The sequence below is a fragment of the Oratosquilla oratoria genome, chromosome 41 (assembly GCF_046742065.1).
Source record: "Oratosquilla oratoria isolate Oo_2021 chromosome 41, ASM4674206v1, whole genome shotgun sequence".
Taxonomy (NCBI): Eukaryota; Metazoa; Arthropoda; class Malacostraca; order Stomatopoda; family Squillidae; genus Oratosquilla; species Oratosquilla oratoria.
In genome coordinates this window covers 16,992,552-17,007,551 of record NC_134817.1, presented here as the reverse complement: position 1 = coordinate 17,007,551, position 15,000 = coordinate 16,992,552, and the positions used below count along the sequence as shown (strand labels likewise).

The 15,000-nt window shown below is 41.9% G+C and overlaps 1 protein-coding gene across 3 annotated transcripts in view; it reads left to right on the top strand.

Moving 5' to 3' along the window:
- LOC143021007 (immunoglobulin superfamily member 10-like) overlaps nt 1-15,000 on the top strand; it is a 128,493-nt gene that overhangs the window by 7,542 nt on the left and 105,951 nt on the right. For all 3 annotated transcript variants that reach the window (XM_076178110.1, XM_076178109.1, XM_076178108.1), the window contains exon 2: nt 14,571-14,838. In XM_076178110.1, the coding sequence (XP_076034225.1) occupies nt 14,571-14,838 (268 nt within the window). The remainder of the gene's footprint in view (nt 1-14,570; nt 14,839-15,000) is intronic.

Genomic DNA, 15,000 nt, shown 5'->3' with positions numbered 1-15,000 from the left:
CATCGTCATCATTATCATTTTCATCGCTATCATCGTCATCGTCACCACCATCGTCATCGTCATCATGATCATCATTACTATTATCATTATCATTATTATCATGATTATCATCATTATTATTATTATCATTATTATTATTATTATTATTATTATTATTATTATTATTATTATTATTATTATTATTATTATTATTATTATTATTATTATTATTATTATTATTATTATTATCATTATCATTATTATTACTATATGTTTATTTTAATTTTCTCGTTCTTCGCCAAATTCATGAGTTCAGCATTCCTCATTCCATCCCTTCAATAAAGTGTCAAGGATTGTGGTCCGGTTAGTTGCCTCAAACAGTGCAACAAGCAGTGCCACAAGCAGTGCCAAACAATGCAAGAAACAAACTCAGAAACAATATCAGAAACAGTGCTACAAGCAGTGCCAAAAATATGTAGGAACTAAAACCAGAAACTGTGCCAAAAGCAGTGCCAGAAACAATACAGAAAAGAGTGCCAGAAGCAGTGCCAAACAATATAGGAAACAGTGCCAGGAATAGTGCCAGAGACAGTGCCAGATGCAGTGCCATACAGTATAGGAAACAGTGCCAGAAACAGTGCCAGGAGCAGTGACAAACAATATAGGAAACAGTGCCAGAAACAGTACTAGAAGCATTGCCAGAAACAGTGCCAAATGCAGTGTCAGAAACAATGCATGGGATAATGTCAGGAGCAATGTTAGAAACAGTGCCAGCAGTGTCTTAGTGAATGCCAGGGACAGTGCCAGAAAACAGTGTCAAAACAGTGCGGTGGAAAGTGCCAAAAATTGTGGACTATCATTATCCATTTTTTTTTTTTTTTTTTTTTTTTTTTTTTTTTTAAGACGAGCAAAAATTGGCGAACTCTTCTTCCATACGCGTCTATTGCATTTTTTTTTTTTTTTTTTTTTTTGGCGGTAGGTTTTTGAGTGCAAATAAAATTTTACTCATTTTCCCCAGTACACCGATTGAACTCATTAGAAGCTTTATGAGCCTAAACGAGGACTCAAAGAACACCAAAAGCGTCAAAGGGTCTTGTCAGGTCATGTTCCTTTCAAAGATAAAAACAAAAAACAAAACCGAAAGCGAAATTTTTGTTTCGTTAATATCGGAGAGAGAGTCCGTGACGAGGTGAAAGCCACAGGGATCTGGCAGAGTACAAAAATACATTGGGATCGTGACCTTCTTGCCCGCAAATGAACTGAATATTTCGACGATTTCAAGGACGCCTAGGCTTTGTGTCAATTATTTTGCGATGTTTCTTCATTGAATCATTCTTTTTTATTATTATATGTTTATGCACACCTATGTAGAGTATATGTATATGAATATATTATATATATATACATATATGTATATACATATATATACATATATATATATACATACATATATATATGTATATATATATGTATTGATACACACAAACACACACGGTTGGCAGAGTTCCCGGCTGCCACTACGGAGGTCCGGGTTCGAATTTCGCCCAGGCTTGAAATAATTTCAGTATCACTGCGCTGCAAGTCTTTACTCCAACTCTCGTGGATGGAGAGTTGGTGGGGGGTATGAGTGTGTAAGGTCACAGCATTAACCATAGATCGGTCATATATGAGCTTTGAGCTCCCTCCCGGAGGAAAATAGCTTTCGATCACAAGTCAAACATGTGATCCAAGACATGGTAAATCACACCCACACACACACACACACACAAATACAGATATTTATATACATATATATATATATATATATATATATATATATATATTAATACTGATGACCCACTTTCGGAGAAGAATAAGCGAAAATATAAAGATCTGTATATTTCGATCACTGTGATCCTCTTCAGCAGATATGAAGAGGATCACAGTTAGTGATCGAAATTATACAGATCTTTATACTTCGCTTATTCTTCTCCGAAAGTGGGTCATCAGTATTATTTTACAAATGTGCTACGACATAACTTTGTTGTGATATATATATATATATATATATATATATATATATATATATATATATATATATATGTCTGTGTGTGTGTGTGTGTGTGTGTGTGTGTGTGTGTGTGTGTGTGTGTGTGTGTGTGTGTGTGTGTGTGTGTGTGTGTGTGTGCGTGCGTGCGTGCGTGCATGTGTGCGTGTATGCATGTATGCATGTATGTATGCACATGCATGTAACATAACCTTATTGATATGCAGAATATAGGCCAAAGGGGATATGAAGGTACGCAGTATAGATCCACCGGGAACGAAGTTGGTTAAGATAACAGTGGCGAGTTGGTTTGTGTCTACGGTCAGTAATTGTTTTGGGACGCAAACCCCGGATCCGGGAGCGGGCATTGGCTGCCAAGATCGACAACAATTGGCCTCCGGAACTATTCGGAACTAAGGCAATACAAGTTTTGCAATCCCCGGATCCGGTGGCCGGGACCAGAAAGATGTATTGCAAGAGGCAAGTATTCCTGTGTTGCCGGAAACAACTATTGTGTGTTGCCGGAACAACTATTCCGTGTTGCCGGAACAACTATTCCATGTTGCCGAAACACGAAACAACTATTCCATTGATAACAACGTAACCGCACGCCGTCACAAACTTCACCTAACCAGCCGGTCAAGCTTCCAGGTCGATATCTCCATTTCATCACCGATATCCAGTATTTCTTTCCTCATAAGGGCCTGTTCACACTAGCGGTTTGAACCGCGCGGAAACCGCGGCGGTACCGCATAGTCAAGGAAAAACTACGCGGTTGTGTGTGAACGCCTCCATTGACTTACATTGTAATCGAACCGCCGCGGTTCAAACCGCTAGTGTGAACAGGATCTTAAAGGACAAGCCACACTTAGAAGATGAAGACATTGTGGTGGATAAGGATGGATCAGATGAGGGAGTGGTAGGGAGGAGGGGAATAGAAGTTAAGAATAATCAACATTCTTCATACTTTAGAAATTAGTCTGGTTAGAGCGTCGGTACTTGCGGCGTAGGTCGAGGTGACAGCAGTTTGAAACTTACACCAGCGAGTTGGACCAAGGGCATGGTCCTTTAAATTCCACGCTACAAACTCCCCTGTAAGGGTCACCGTCCTAGCCTCCTGGTAAGGGAAGTTTGAACCCTTACGCCAGCGAGTTGGACCAAGGGCATGGTTCGTTGAATTCCACGCTACAAAATCCTCTGTGAGGGTCACCGTCCTAGCCTCCTGGTAGGGGAAGATCGCGACGTTAAACCGATTCAGTGTCTAGTTATGAGTTCGAATCCCACATTGACTGCCCCAATACTCCAAGCGCATATAGCGAAGGTGACGGCTTCGGCTACAGCTATTCAGCGCCTCCTGACGTAGGCTCAATACCTGTAAAACAATAATTCGTGACTCTGGTCCATAGGGGGCAACTAAATCCTTTTAACTGCATGAGGCAAGTACTCTCAAAAATGCTTATTGTATAAATCCGTATTTTATAGATACAATAAAATGTATCCACCAACGGGTTGTTTTGTTTCTTTGTTATCTTTGTTTGTATTTGTTGTTTGCAATCCATTCGAGTCCTACATCCAGCGGAGGTCATCCACAAGTGGATGACATGGTGTATCTATGACCATAATAAAAGTATTGAAGTTTTATCATCCGATTGAGAGGAGGTACACTCTTTTTGAAACCCTGACATCTTTTGACCTCTAAGAACTTTTTGAAACCCTTTTGGCTTACTTTTGGTACCCTTTGGTACATTTTTGGCACCTTTTTAGAGCACTTTTGGCATCCTTTGGCACCTTTTTGGCGCACTTTGGCACCTTTTAGAACCCTTGTGGCACCCTTTGGCACCCTTTTGGCACCTTGAACACATTTGACACCTTTTAGAACCTTTTTGGCACCTTTTAGAGCCCTTTTGGCACTCTTTGGCACACTTTTGGCACCTTTTAGAACCATTTTGGCACCTTTTAGAGCCCTTTTGGCACTCTTTGGCACACTTTTGGCACCTTTAAAACCCATTTGGCACCTTTTAGAGCCCCTTTGGCATCCTTTGGCATACTTTTGGCACCTTTTTGAAACCCTTTTGGCACACTTTGGCATATTTTTGGCACCTTTTAGAGCCCTTTTGGCACCCAGATATACGAACACACACAAGTGATTGAAATCACGTGACGACAGTGAATACGAAATTAGTAAAGCCGTATTCTCCCACTACCTATGTCATCTTGACCACAAATATCGTCGATGAAAGGAAGATGTTCGAGATTTTCATAGTTAGTTGGAGGGTAAGGGAGAGTGAGTTTCGAAGAAGGAATGAAGAAAATAAGTTTGTTTACTATCGTTTTCTTTTGTTTGAGCCTCTCGTTTACGAGAAACGTTTCTGACACCCCATACTAGAAACGTTTATCCCCCTCCCCCTCCCCCTACCGAAAGCAAACAACGCATCTAGCTTTCGAAAACAATAGATATGTTCCCAAGGAATCTTTTTAAAAAACTAGAGCCATATGTATTGAATCTAGACGTAAATGGGTGAAGTTCTGTTCTAGCGCTATGGGTGGCGAGTGGGGAATTTTGTTTATTTCCTTCCTCCACTGGTGGTTCATGCATGTCTGTGCGCTTCCATGACAGAGTGTGTCTGTGTGATTGCATGACAGATTGTGTCTGTGTGCTTGCAATTCGTCATTCACTAACACAAATTAAAAAGGATGATACATACGTATCCATCTATCTATAATAATCTGTCTATTATCTGTATACCTATCTATTCATATATGTATATGTATGTATATGTATATATATATGTATATACATATATATTTATATATATATATATATATAAGTGTGTGTGTGTGCGTGTGTGTGTGTGTGTGTGTATATATATATGTGTGTGTGTGTGTGTGTGTGTGTGTGTGTGTGTGTGTGTGTGTGTGTGTGTGTGTGTGTGTGTGTGTGTGTGTGTGTGTGTGTGTGTGTGTGTGTGTGTGCCTGCAAACACACACACACACACACACACACACACATACACACACACACACGCACACACACACACACACACGCACACACACACACACACACACATCAATCTATATATGTATATGTATATGCATCTATGTATACATATGTATACATTGCAAGTGCTCCCTGTCATCATTTTTGCATATTTTGAGTCGTTTTCAATCTTTTTTCTTCTCTCCAAACCTCCCTTGTAAATATATTCTCCTTTACAATACATATTTCTCTCTCCCCCTCCATTGATATGTATTGATATACGTTTCATTTGGTTTTCTCCCCTCAATCTCTCTTTGAAGACGAGTTGATGGACTGTAGCAAATAGCAACCCATTGTATTTGATTGTTTTCTTTATGTGAGTTTCTTTTATTATTTGCATTGAGTCTACGGTCGTAGCTTTGTATGAATTCAGTATCAATTATTATCATTATTATTATTACTATTATTGTTATTATTGTTGTTGTTATTATGTTATTGTTATTGTTGCTGTTGCTGCTGCTGTTGTTATTATTGATCATTATCAATTGTTATTAATATTGTTATTATTATTAATATTATTATTATTATTATTATTTTATTATTATCATTATTATTATCATTATTATTATTATTATTATTATTATTATTATTATTATTATTATTATTATTATTGTTATTGTTATATTATTATTATTATTATATTATTATCATTATCATTATCATTATCATTATCATTATTATTATTATTATTATTATTATTATTATTATTATTATTATTATTATTATTGTTATTATTATCATTATTATCATTATCATTACTATTATTATTATCAATTATTAATTATTTGTCACCTCTGGATCAGAAGCAATGCAGCAAGACACAGCACATCCACAGCAAGGCCGCTTCTTTTAATCAGCGACCCTCCTCACTCTCCGTCCCATCATGCAGAAAAAAGAGAAGACGGGGGGAAATCCCTAGAAGGAGGGGTGGTTAAGGGGAGTGGAGTGGGTGGAGATGAAAGAGGTGGGAGTGGAATTATGCCTTTTGACTTTGGCTACCCCCTTGTAGGGGGAAAAGCTCTTGGTTTATGTATGCATGTATATGTATGTATGTATGTACGTATGTATGTATGTATGTATGTGTGTATGTATTAGTTTTTTGTTATTGGTGTTCTTGTTACATATTATTATTATGATAATTGTTGCTTTTAGTCTGCCATTGATAGTGGCACTCCTGATCCCTGACACTCCCCCTGATCCCTGGCACTTCCCCTGATTTCTGGCACTCCCCCCTGATTCCTGGCACTCCCCTTGTCCCTGTCACTCCCCCCTGTCACTGGCACTCCCCCTGATCCCTGGCACTCCCTTTGTCCATAGCACTCCCTCTGATACTTGGCACTCCCCCTTGTCCCTGGCACTCCTTTTGTCCCTGCCACTCCCCTTTGTCCTTGGCACTCCCTTTGTCCCTGGCACTCCCCTTTGTCCCTGGCACTCCCTCTGATCCCTGGCACTCCCCTTGTTCCTGGTACTCACCCTGATTCCTGGCACTCCCCTTGTCCCTGGCACTCCCTTTGTCCATAGCACTCCCTCTGATACTTGGCACTCCCTATTTCCTGGCACTCCCCATTGATCCCTTGGCACTCCCCCCTGATTCCTGGCACTCCCCTTGTCCCTTTCACTCCCCCTGATTTCTGGCACTCCCCCTTGTCCCTGGCACTCCCCTTTGTCCCTGGCACTCCCTCTGATCCCTGGCACTCCCCTTGTTCCTGGTACTCACCCTGATTCCTGGCACTCCCCTTGTCCCTGACACTCCCCCTGATTTCTGGCACTCCCCCTTGTCCCTGGGACTCCCTTTGGCCCTGGCACTCCCCCTGATCCCTGGCACTCCCCCTGATCCATGGCACTCCCCTTGTCCCTGGCACTCCCTTTGTCCCTAGCACTCCCTCTGATACTTGGCACTCCCCTTGTCCCTGGCACTCACCCTGATCCCTGGCACCCCCCCTGATTCCTGGCACTCTTTGACCACGCATCAGTCATCGTCCCTACCAACCCCTGTGTTTGCTTGATTGCCTGCGTGCCTCTCTGTCTGTCTGTCTCTCTGTCTGTCTCACAGTCTGTCTATATGCTTGTCTGTCTGCCTTTCTGTCTGTCTTTTTGTCTTTCTGACTGTCTGTCTGTCTGTCTGTTGATTTCAATACTTTTTACTACGTTTCCCCTCGCAGTTCATACCTCTCTTCCTTCTCTCTCTTTTCATTCTCGCTCTTCTCTCTCTCTCTCTCTCTCTCTCTCTCTCTCTCTCTCTCTCTCTCTCTCTCTCTCTCTCTCTCTCTCTCTCTCTCTCTCTCTCTCTCTCTCTCTCTCTCTCTCTCTCTCTCTCTCTCTCTCTCTCTCTCTCTCTCTCTCTCTCTCTCTCTCTCTTTCTCTTTTTTCTTGGTCGTTTTAACGGGATTCTCACGCCGGCATTTTCTCTTCCTTTTCTCTCTCTCCCTTCTCTGTCTCCAACACTCTTTCTCTTTTTCTCTCTCTCTCTCTTTTTATCTCTCCCCTCTTCCTTCCATCTTTTTTTTCGTTCGCTCTTCCTCGCCAACCTTTGATCTCTTTTTTTCTCTCTTTCTCTCGCTATTCGTCGATACACCTTTTCCGTCAACGCCTTTCCTCCTCCTCCTCCTCCTCCTCCTCCTCCTCCTCCTCCTCCTCCTCCTCCTCCTCCTGCTCCTCCTCCTCCTCCTCCTCCTCCTCCTCCTCCGTTCCTCTTCCCCCCCTCCTCCTGCCGCCCCTCCTCCTGCCGTTCCTCCTCTTTCTCCTCCTCCTCTTCCTTCCCCACCTCCTCCCTCTCCTCCCTCCTCCATTCCTCCTCCTCCTCTCCTCCTTCTGCCCCTCCCCCTGGCCCTCCTCCACTTATTTCACCTCCTATTCCTTCTCCTCCTCCCTTTCTTTCTTCACCTCCTCCTCTACCTCCTCCTCCTCATTGTCCCCCTTCACTTTCTCCTCCTCCTCCTCCCCTCCTCGTCCTTTTATTCCTCGCCTTCTTTCTACACCCCCCCCGCCCTCCTCCTCCTCCTCCTTCTCCACCTTCTCCTTCGTTCCTCTTCCTCCCTTCCTTCTGCCCCTTCTCCTCCTGCCTCTCCTTCTCCACTTCCTTCTCCAACTCATCCTCCTCCTCCTCTTCCTTCTCCCAGTCTTCCTCCTCCTCTTCCTTCTCCTCCTCCACCTCCTCCTCGTCCTCTTCTTTCTCCTCCTTCGTCGGTATTTTTCTTCCATCAATGCTTCCTCTTTCTCTTCCTTCTCCTCCTCCTCCATCTCCTCTTCCTACTCTTCCTCCCTCTCCCTCGTCCTTCCTCCTCCTCCTCCTCCTCCTCCATCTCCTCTTCCTACTCTTCCTCCCTCTCTCTCGTCATTCCTCTTTGTCAGTTTTTTTATTTATATTTATTTATGTAAGTGTACCTTATTGGCCCCTCTAACTTAACGTCTATTTATCTATCTATCTATCTATCTATCTATCTATCTATCCACCTATGCGTCTGTCTATCTATGTCTCTTTCTCTTTCTTGTCCTCTGCCTTCCTCTCTATTTCTCCCTCTCCTTCATTCTTGCCCTTCTCTTTTTTCTGTCTCTCTTTTTTCTCTTTTCCCCTTTATTAGCTTCAACGTCCCCAAACTCTCTTTTCTCTGCTCTCATTTTTCCTCTCTGGCCCTCTCTCTCACCCTGCGTTCTCCTCTTTCCCTCACTCTCTTTTTCCTCTCTCCTTCTCTCCCGCATGTCCACTCTCTTCATTCCTCTCTCTCTTTTCCTCTCCCTCTCCTTTTTCTAACTCTCTCTCTAATTCTCTCCCTCTCTCCCTCTTAACTTATAACTTTCCTCCATCTTTGCCTCCATCATTCAACTTTATTTCTCTCTTTCTCTCTCTCTCTCTCTTTCTCTCTCTCTTTCCTTCCCTTTCTCCTTTCTTCCCTCCCTCCTCCTGCCTTCTTCTCTTTTTCTATCTCTTCCTCCCTCTTTTCCTATCTCCTTTCTTCCCTCTATGCCCTTGCTCTCTTCCTTCCTTTCTCCCTCTTTCCCTCCATCCCTCCATCCCTCCTTCCCTTCCCTTATCTCCCCCCTCTTCTTACCTCCTTTCTTCCCTCCCCTTATCTCCCCTTCTTCCTACCTCCATTCTTCCCTCCCTTTCCTCTTCCTTCCTCCCTTCCTCCTTCGCTCTTCCTTCCTTTCTCCCTCGCTCTTCCTTCCTCTCTACCTCCTTCCCTCCATCCCTCCTCTTACCTCTCCCTCCCTCTTTCCCTCCCTCCCTCCCTCTCTCCCTTCTCTTTCTCCCTCCCTCCTTCCCTTTCCCTTCTTCTCTCCCTCCTTCCCTCCATCCCTCTCCCTTATCTCCCCCTTTCCCTCCCTCCTTTCTTCCCTCTCTCCTTCCTCTTCCTTCCTCTCTTCCTTCTTCCCTCCATCCGTCTCCCTCCTTTACCTCCCCTTTTCCCTCCCTCCCTTTCTCTTCCTCTCTCCCTTCTTCCCTCCATCCCTCACCTCCCCTTTTCCCTCCCTTCTCTTCCTCCCTCCCTCCCTCCCTCCCTCCCTCCCTCCCTCACCTCCCTTCCTCTCTCCCACCTCTCTTCCTCTCTCCCTTCTTCCCCCTCCCTCCCTCCCTTATCTTCCCTTTTCCCTTCCTCTCTTCTCTTCCTCTCTCCCTCCTTCCCTCCATCCCTCCATTACATCACTCCCTCCCTCCCTCTCCTCCCTCCTCTTCCTCTCTCCCTTCTTCCCTCCATCCCTCCCTCCCTCCCTTCCTCCCTCACCTCCCTTCTCTCTTCCTCTCTCCCTCCATCCCTCCATCCCTCCATTACATCACTCCCTCCCTCCCTCACCTCCCTTCAATTACGGAAGACGGTGTCATTTTTCTCCACAACTAAACGCAGGAACCTTTCTGTCATCCTCCCTGGCTATTATTTCTTGTTTACGTTTTTTCACGTGTGACGATTAGTCTCATCGTGGCCTTGGACTCGTGATCGCTCCTGCTCGACTCTGATCGATGTAAAGGAACTCACCAAGCCTTCGAGAACAGACCGTGTTAAGAAAGAAAGTATTGGTGTTTTTAGTGTGTAAATATTTATATATTTTTTTATTCTTTAAATCATCATAAGATTTGGAGACCTTTCACACACAAACTCACACACACACACACACACACACACACACACACACACACACACACACACACACACATATATATATATATATATATATATATATATATATAATATATATATATACATTTATGTATATACATTTATATATATACATATATGTATATATATATATATATATATATATATTCGTTGTACATTTGAGTTTTAACTAAAGTGATGCACAGTTACTGGAGTAAAAACCCGTTAAATGTAATATCCGAAATCTATAGTATCTATAACATCGATTTTATGTGATAAATTAACAGAGAGAACTCGTATATCGAAAACTCCCATTTTGGGAACATATTCTCGTTACGTCAGAGGGGACTAGGTTGGGGAAAGGTTGGTTAGATTGGAAAAAGAGATGGGAGTAGATTGGGTAGATTGGAAGCACATTGGTAGTGGTAAGGAGTTGGTAGATGATTGGTTAGAATGATAAGACAGGGTTTTAACTTTACGTGAATTAAATCGCCTGGAGAAATTTAGAATATAATAGAATATGAAGGTTAGAATAATCCAAATCTGTAAAGATAAGGAGACGCCTATAACAGAAATTTTCTATTTTTTCTATCTTTATTTTATTTTTATTTCATTTTATTCTATTTTTTTAAAGTTGTTTTATCTTGTTATTTAATTCTGTTGTATTTGATTTCGTTTATCATTTGATTTAGTTACATATAATTCTATTCAAATTATTCTATTTCATTATTTTTAATTCTATCATCTCATTGTATTTGGTTCTAACTTATTCTCTATTACATTCTTATCACCTGACAATATTATGGACCAAAAAGTCTTTTGTCTAGATACTATACAACTATTTCTAAATATTTCTAATTAAAACACATAAATGAAAGAGCAAACGAAAGGGTCGATTAAATGAAAGCCAATAATTAGGTTGCTAGATAAGAAATTCCATTGTGCTAGAAAGGAACTAAATCTAGTTACTTTAACTTGGCTTAAGTAATTACCCAAAGATCCAAAAGAAGTTAGGGAAGATTAACTTTTTAATCTTATTTGGCACAGCAGTGGCCCCTAGACTGAATAGAATTAGTTGAAGTCAGCCCAAACAAATTCCCTAAATATATCTCATAAAAAATCCCTAAATGTATATATTCCCCCCAAAAAATAAATATATATCTCCTAAAAAATCCCTAAATGCATATTTTTCCTAAAAATCCCTAAATTTATACTTCCCCTAAAAATCACTAAATATATATTTTCCCTAAATAAATCCCTAAACGTATATTTTCCCTATAAAAATCCCTAAAATATCCCCAAAACTACCCAATGGGTTCTAAAGTAGTTCAGAGTTTCCTCTCCTTGTTTCTTCTGCATTTTTCATCTGTGTCCTCCCACTGTGTCCTCCGTGCCCTCTCAATGTGTCCTTCAGTGTTTTGTGTCCTCTCCTTTGTGTCCTCCCTCTACACCCTCTTTCTGTGTCCTCTTTTCCTATCTCTTCCCTATATCGTACTGTATCCTACCTTCTGCCTTCTTCGTCCTCCCCACTTCCTTCCATCTCCTATTATACGTTCCCCGTGTCCTCTATTTAACCTGGTATTGACTTAACAAGAGTAATGGGCCCGGCTACTGTCCACATGGGTCCTTAGTTCAAACCTTTCTCTGTTTACACGCGTATTACGTGTCCTTTGTCACCAAGTCTTACTGACTTTGTGAAGGTTTCCCCCCCTTTGCCCCCTTTACCCCCATGTGGCCCTTTTTTGTTCCCAGGCTCCTTTTGTACCCTTTAGGGTAACCCTTTTGTCCCTAGATGAGGGGCCGGCCCCGAGAGGCTGGTACTTGGTCGCCGGACTAGGTCCAAGATACAGCTGTGTCAGTTTCGATTGTATTCCTCCAAATAACATGATTGTTTGTTTGTTTTGTTTATTATGTATATTCACTTATTCGCCTATTCATTTACATATTTGTTTTTTTATCCATTTATTTTTTCATTTGTTTTTTATATAAGGTGAGATGGCAACCGGAAAGGACGCCATTTTGTCTTATTTACCAACCGAGGTCATGTAGAGATCACTCCAAAATATCTTCTTTAAGAGATCTACAGGAAAGCCTGAGGACAGTTGCCGGCCTCGGTGGGGCTCCGGATGTCCGATCACTGAAACTTCTCCTACTCCTCCCATCTTCTCTTCCTCCTCCTTTACTTTCTTATCATCCTCCTCCTCTTCCTCCTCTTCCTCCTCTTCCTCCTCCAACTTCTCCCTCTTCTCTTCATCCTCCCTCTCCTCCCCTTCCTCTCATTCCTCCTCCTCCTTCTCCTCTTTCTCCTCCTGCTCCTTCTCCCTCCTCCTTTTCCTCCTCCACTTTCTCCTCTTCATTCTCCTCCTCCTCATTCTCCTCGATCATTAATGTATATCAGAAAATATATAGCTCCTAAGACTGAGCCCTGAGGGACTCCACTTGACACAATACGCCAGTCTGAATTTTTTCCATTCAGAGCAACACGTGGCTTACGATCTGACAGCAATTTTGAAATCCATGGGTGAGTTTGTCCAACTATAGCACGGGATTCTAGTTTACAAAGTATCCTCCTATGTGGGACTTTATCGAAAACTTTTTGGAAATCAAGATTTATAACATCAACTGCCATCCCTTTTTCGTACATACCATAAACATCGTACATGAAGTCAAGAAGGTTTGTGAGACACGAGCGCTACGCCTACTAGATGTGGATATTGAAAGACGTGATGTAAAGTGCGTTGTTGACAAACTTAAATGAAACAACTCACCTGGACCAGATAAAACTTATCCGAAAATACTCAAGGAAGTCAAAGAAAAAATTGCGAAACCCGTCAGTGCGATTTTCAACTTATTTTTTGTAATCTAGAAGGGTAGAAACTAGCAAATGTTGTACCCTTATTCAAAAAATGTGACAAATCCAATCCTGGTAACTATCGGCCTATTAACCTTACATCAGTTGTCTATAAACTAGTGGAGTCTATCCTGAGAGACAAAATTGTAGAATTCTTGGAGAAAAAATTTATTAAAGATTCATAACATGGATTCCATAATAAGCGCTCGTGTCTGACAAACTTTCTTGATTGCCTGTACGATATTTACGGTATGTACGAAGAAGGAAAGGCAGTTGATGTTATATCTTGATTTCCAAAAAGATTTCGATAAAGTCCCATATAGGAGGTTACTAAGTAAACTAGAATTCCATGGTATTGTAGGACAAACTCGCCGATGGATTTCAGAATGGCTATCAGATCGTAAGCAACGTGTTGTTTCTAAACGGAAAAAGTTCAGACTGGCGTATTGTATCAAGTGGAGTGCCTCAGGGCTCAGTCTTAGGTCCTATACTTTTTTCAATATATTAATGGTCTAGAGGAAAATATAAAATGCAAATTATCCAAATTCGCAGATGACACCAAAATTGCAAATAAGATGGCATTCATAACACAGCAACAAGAATTGGAAAACGATTTGAATATGTGAATGGACGACAAATTCCCAGATGTTTTTCAATATAGATAAATGTAAATTACTTCATATTGGTAATAGTAATGTCCTGGCCAACTACATGATGAATGGTTTACAATTAGCTAGCGTAGAATAAGAGAATGACCTTGATATTGTGATCTCAAACCAAGCAGACAGTGCTCGGAGATTATTAGAACTGTAAACAGATTAACTGGATTTATATGTAGAGCTTTCGAGTTCAGAATTGAATAAATTATTCTTATCTCTATAATGCCCTAGCCCGGCCTAACCTACAACGCTGCGTACAGTGTTGGTCTCCATACTACAAGAAGGATATACTCGTACAAAAGTTAGAAAAAGTACAACGCAGAGTAACAAAGCTCATCCCAAGGTTCAGGAACAAGCCATACGAAGAGTGCTTAAGGGAACTTTATTTGTTTAGTCTCTCGAAAAGGGGAGGGGACCTAATTGAGGTTTTCAAAATTATCAAAGGAACTGAAAACATGGATGTGGAGAAATATTCTAAACTTGATACCTCCAACGTAACTAGATTTAATGGATACAAGATTATCGGTAAATGTTTTCAAACACATTTGGCCAAATACTTTTTCAATTGCGTTCTTAAAACATGGAATGATCTACCATGCAACGTCATTAATTGTTCACCGGAGAGGTATTCAAAAAACGTCTCGACATTTACTTAACTACAAATCCCCGACTGGAATTATTTTACTCATAGAGCATAGGGACATTTACTTAACTACAAATCCTCGTCAAGTATTATTTTACTTCTAGACAGATTTAGATTAAGTAACAAAACAGCCTCATGGGGACCAGATACGTCTGTTGCTCTTCGTGTTGTCCATGTAACTCCTCCATTACCTTCTCCTCCTCCTCCTCCTCCTCCTCCTCCTCCTGCTCCCCCCATCCAGACACCCTGACGAAAGATCCTCAAACCTCTCCTCTTCTTCAGATCCATGAGAATCTACGGATCGCTATCAAGACCATCGCGACGTCTTCGGCCGAAGGTACCCACGGCGCCCTCCAGCTCACCCACGCCGTGGCGTCCGACTCCGGCGTTTGGCAGTGCGTCGGACAGGAGCAGGACCCTCCTCGGAACCACGACGGCGGTCCGGGCCCAGACGCCCCAGGGTCCTCGTCCGACGAGGGAGCGGCTTCGGGAGGATTCAGACCCAAGAAGAAGGAATGGATCGGGACGCCAGTTCGTGTAGTCGTCACGAGTGAGTACACATTTACGTCCGATATATAAATATACATATATATATGTATATGCAATAAAAACACCAGGAGCGTGTGTTCACAAATGCGTAAATAACCACTAGGAAAAAGTAAACTAACGAAGCAGAGCGCTTTCGTGTAATTACATCTTCAGTGCACTGAAG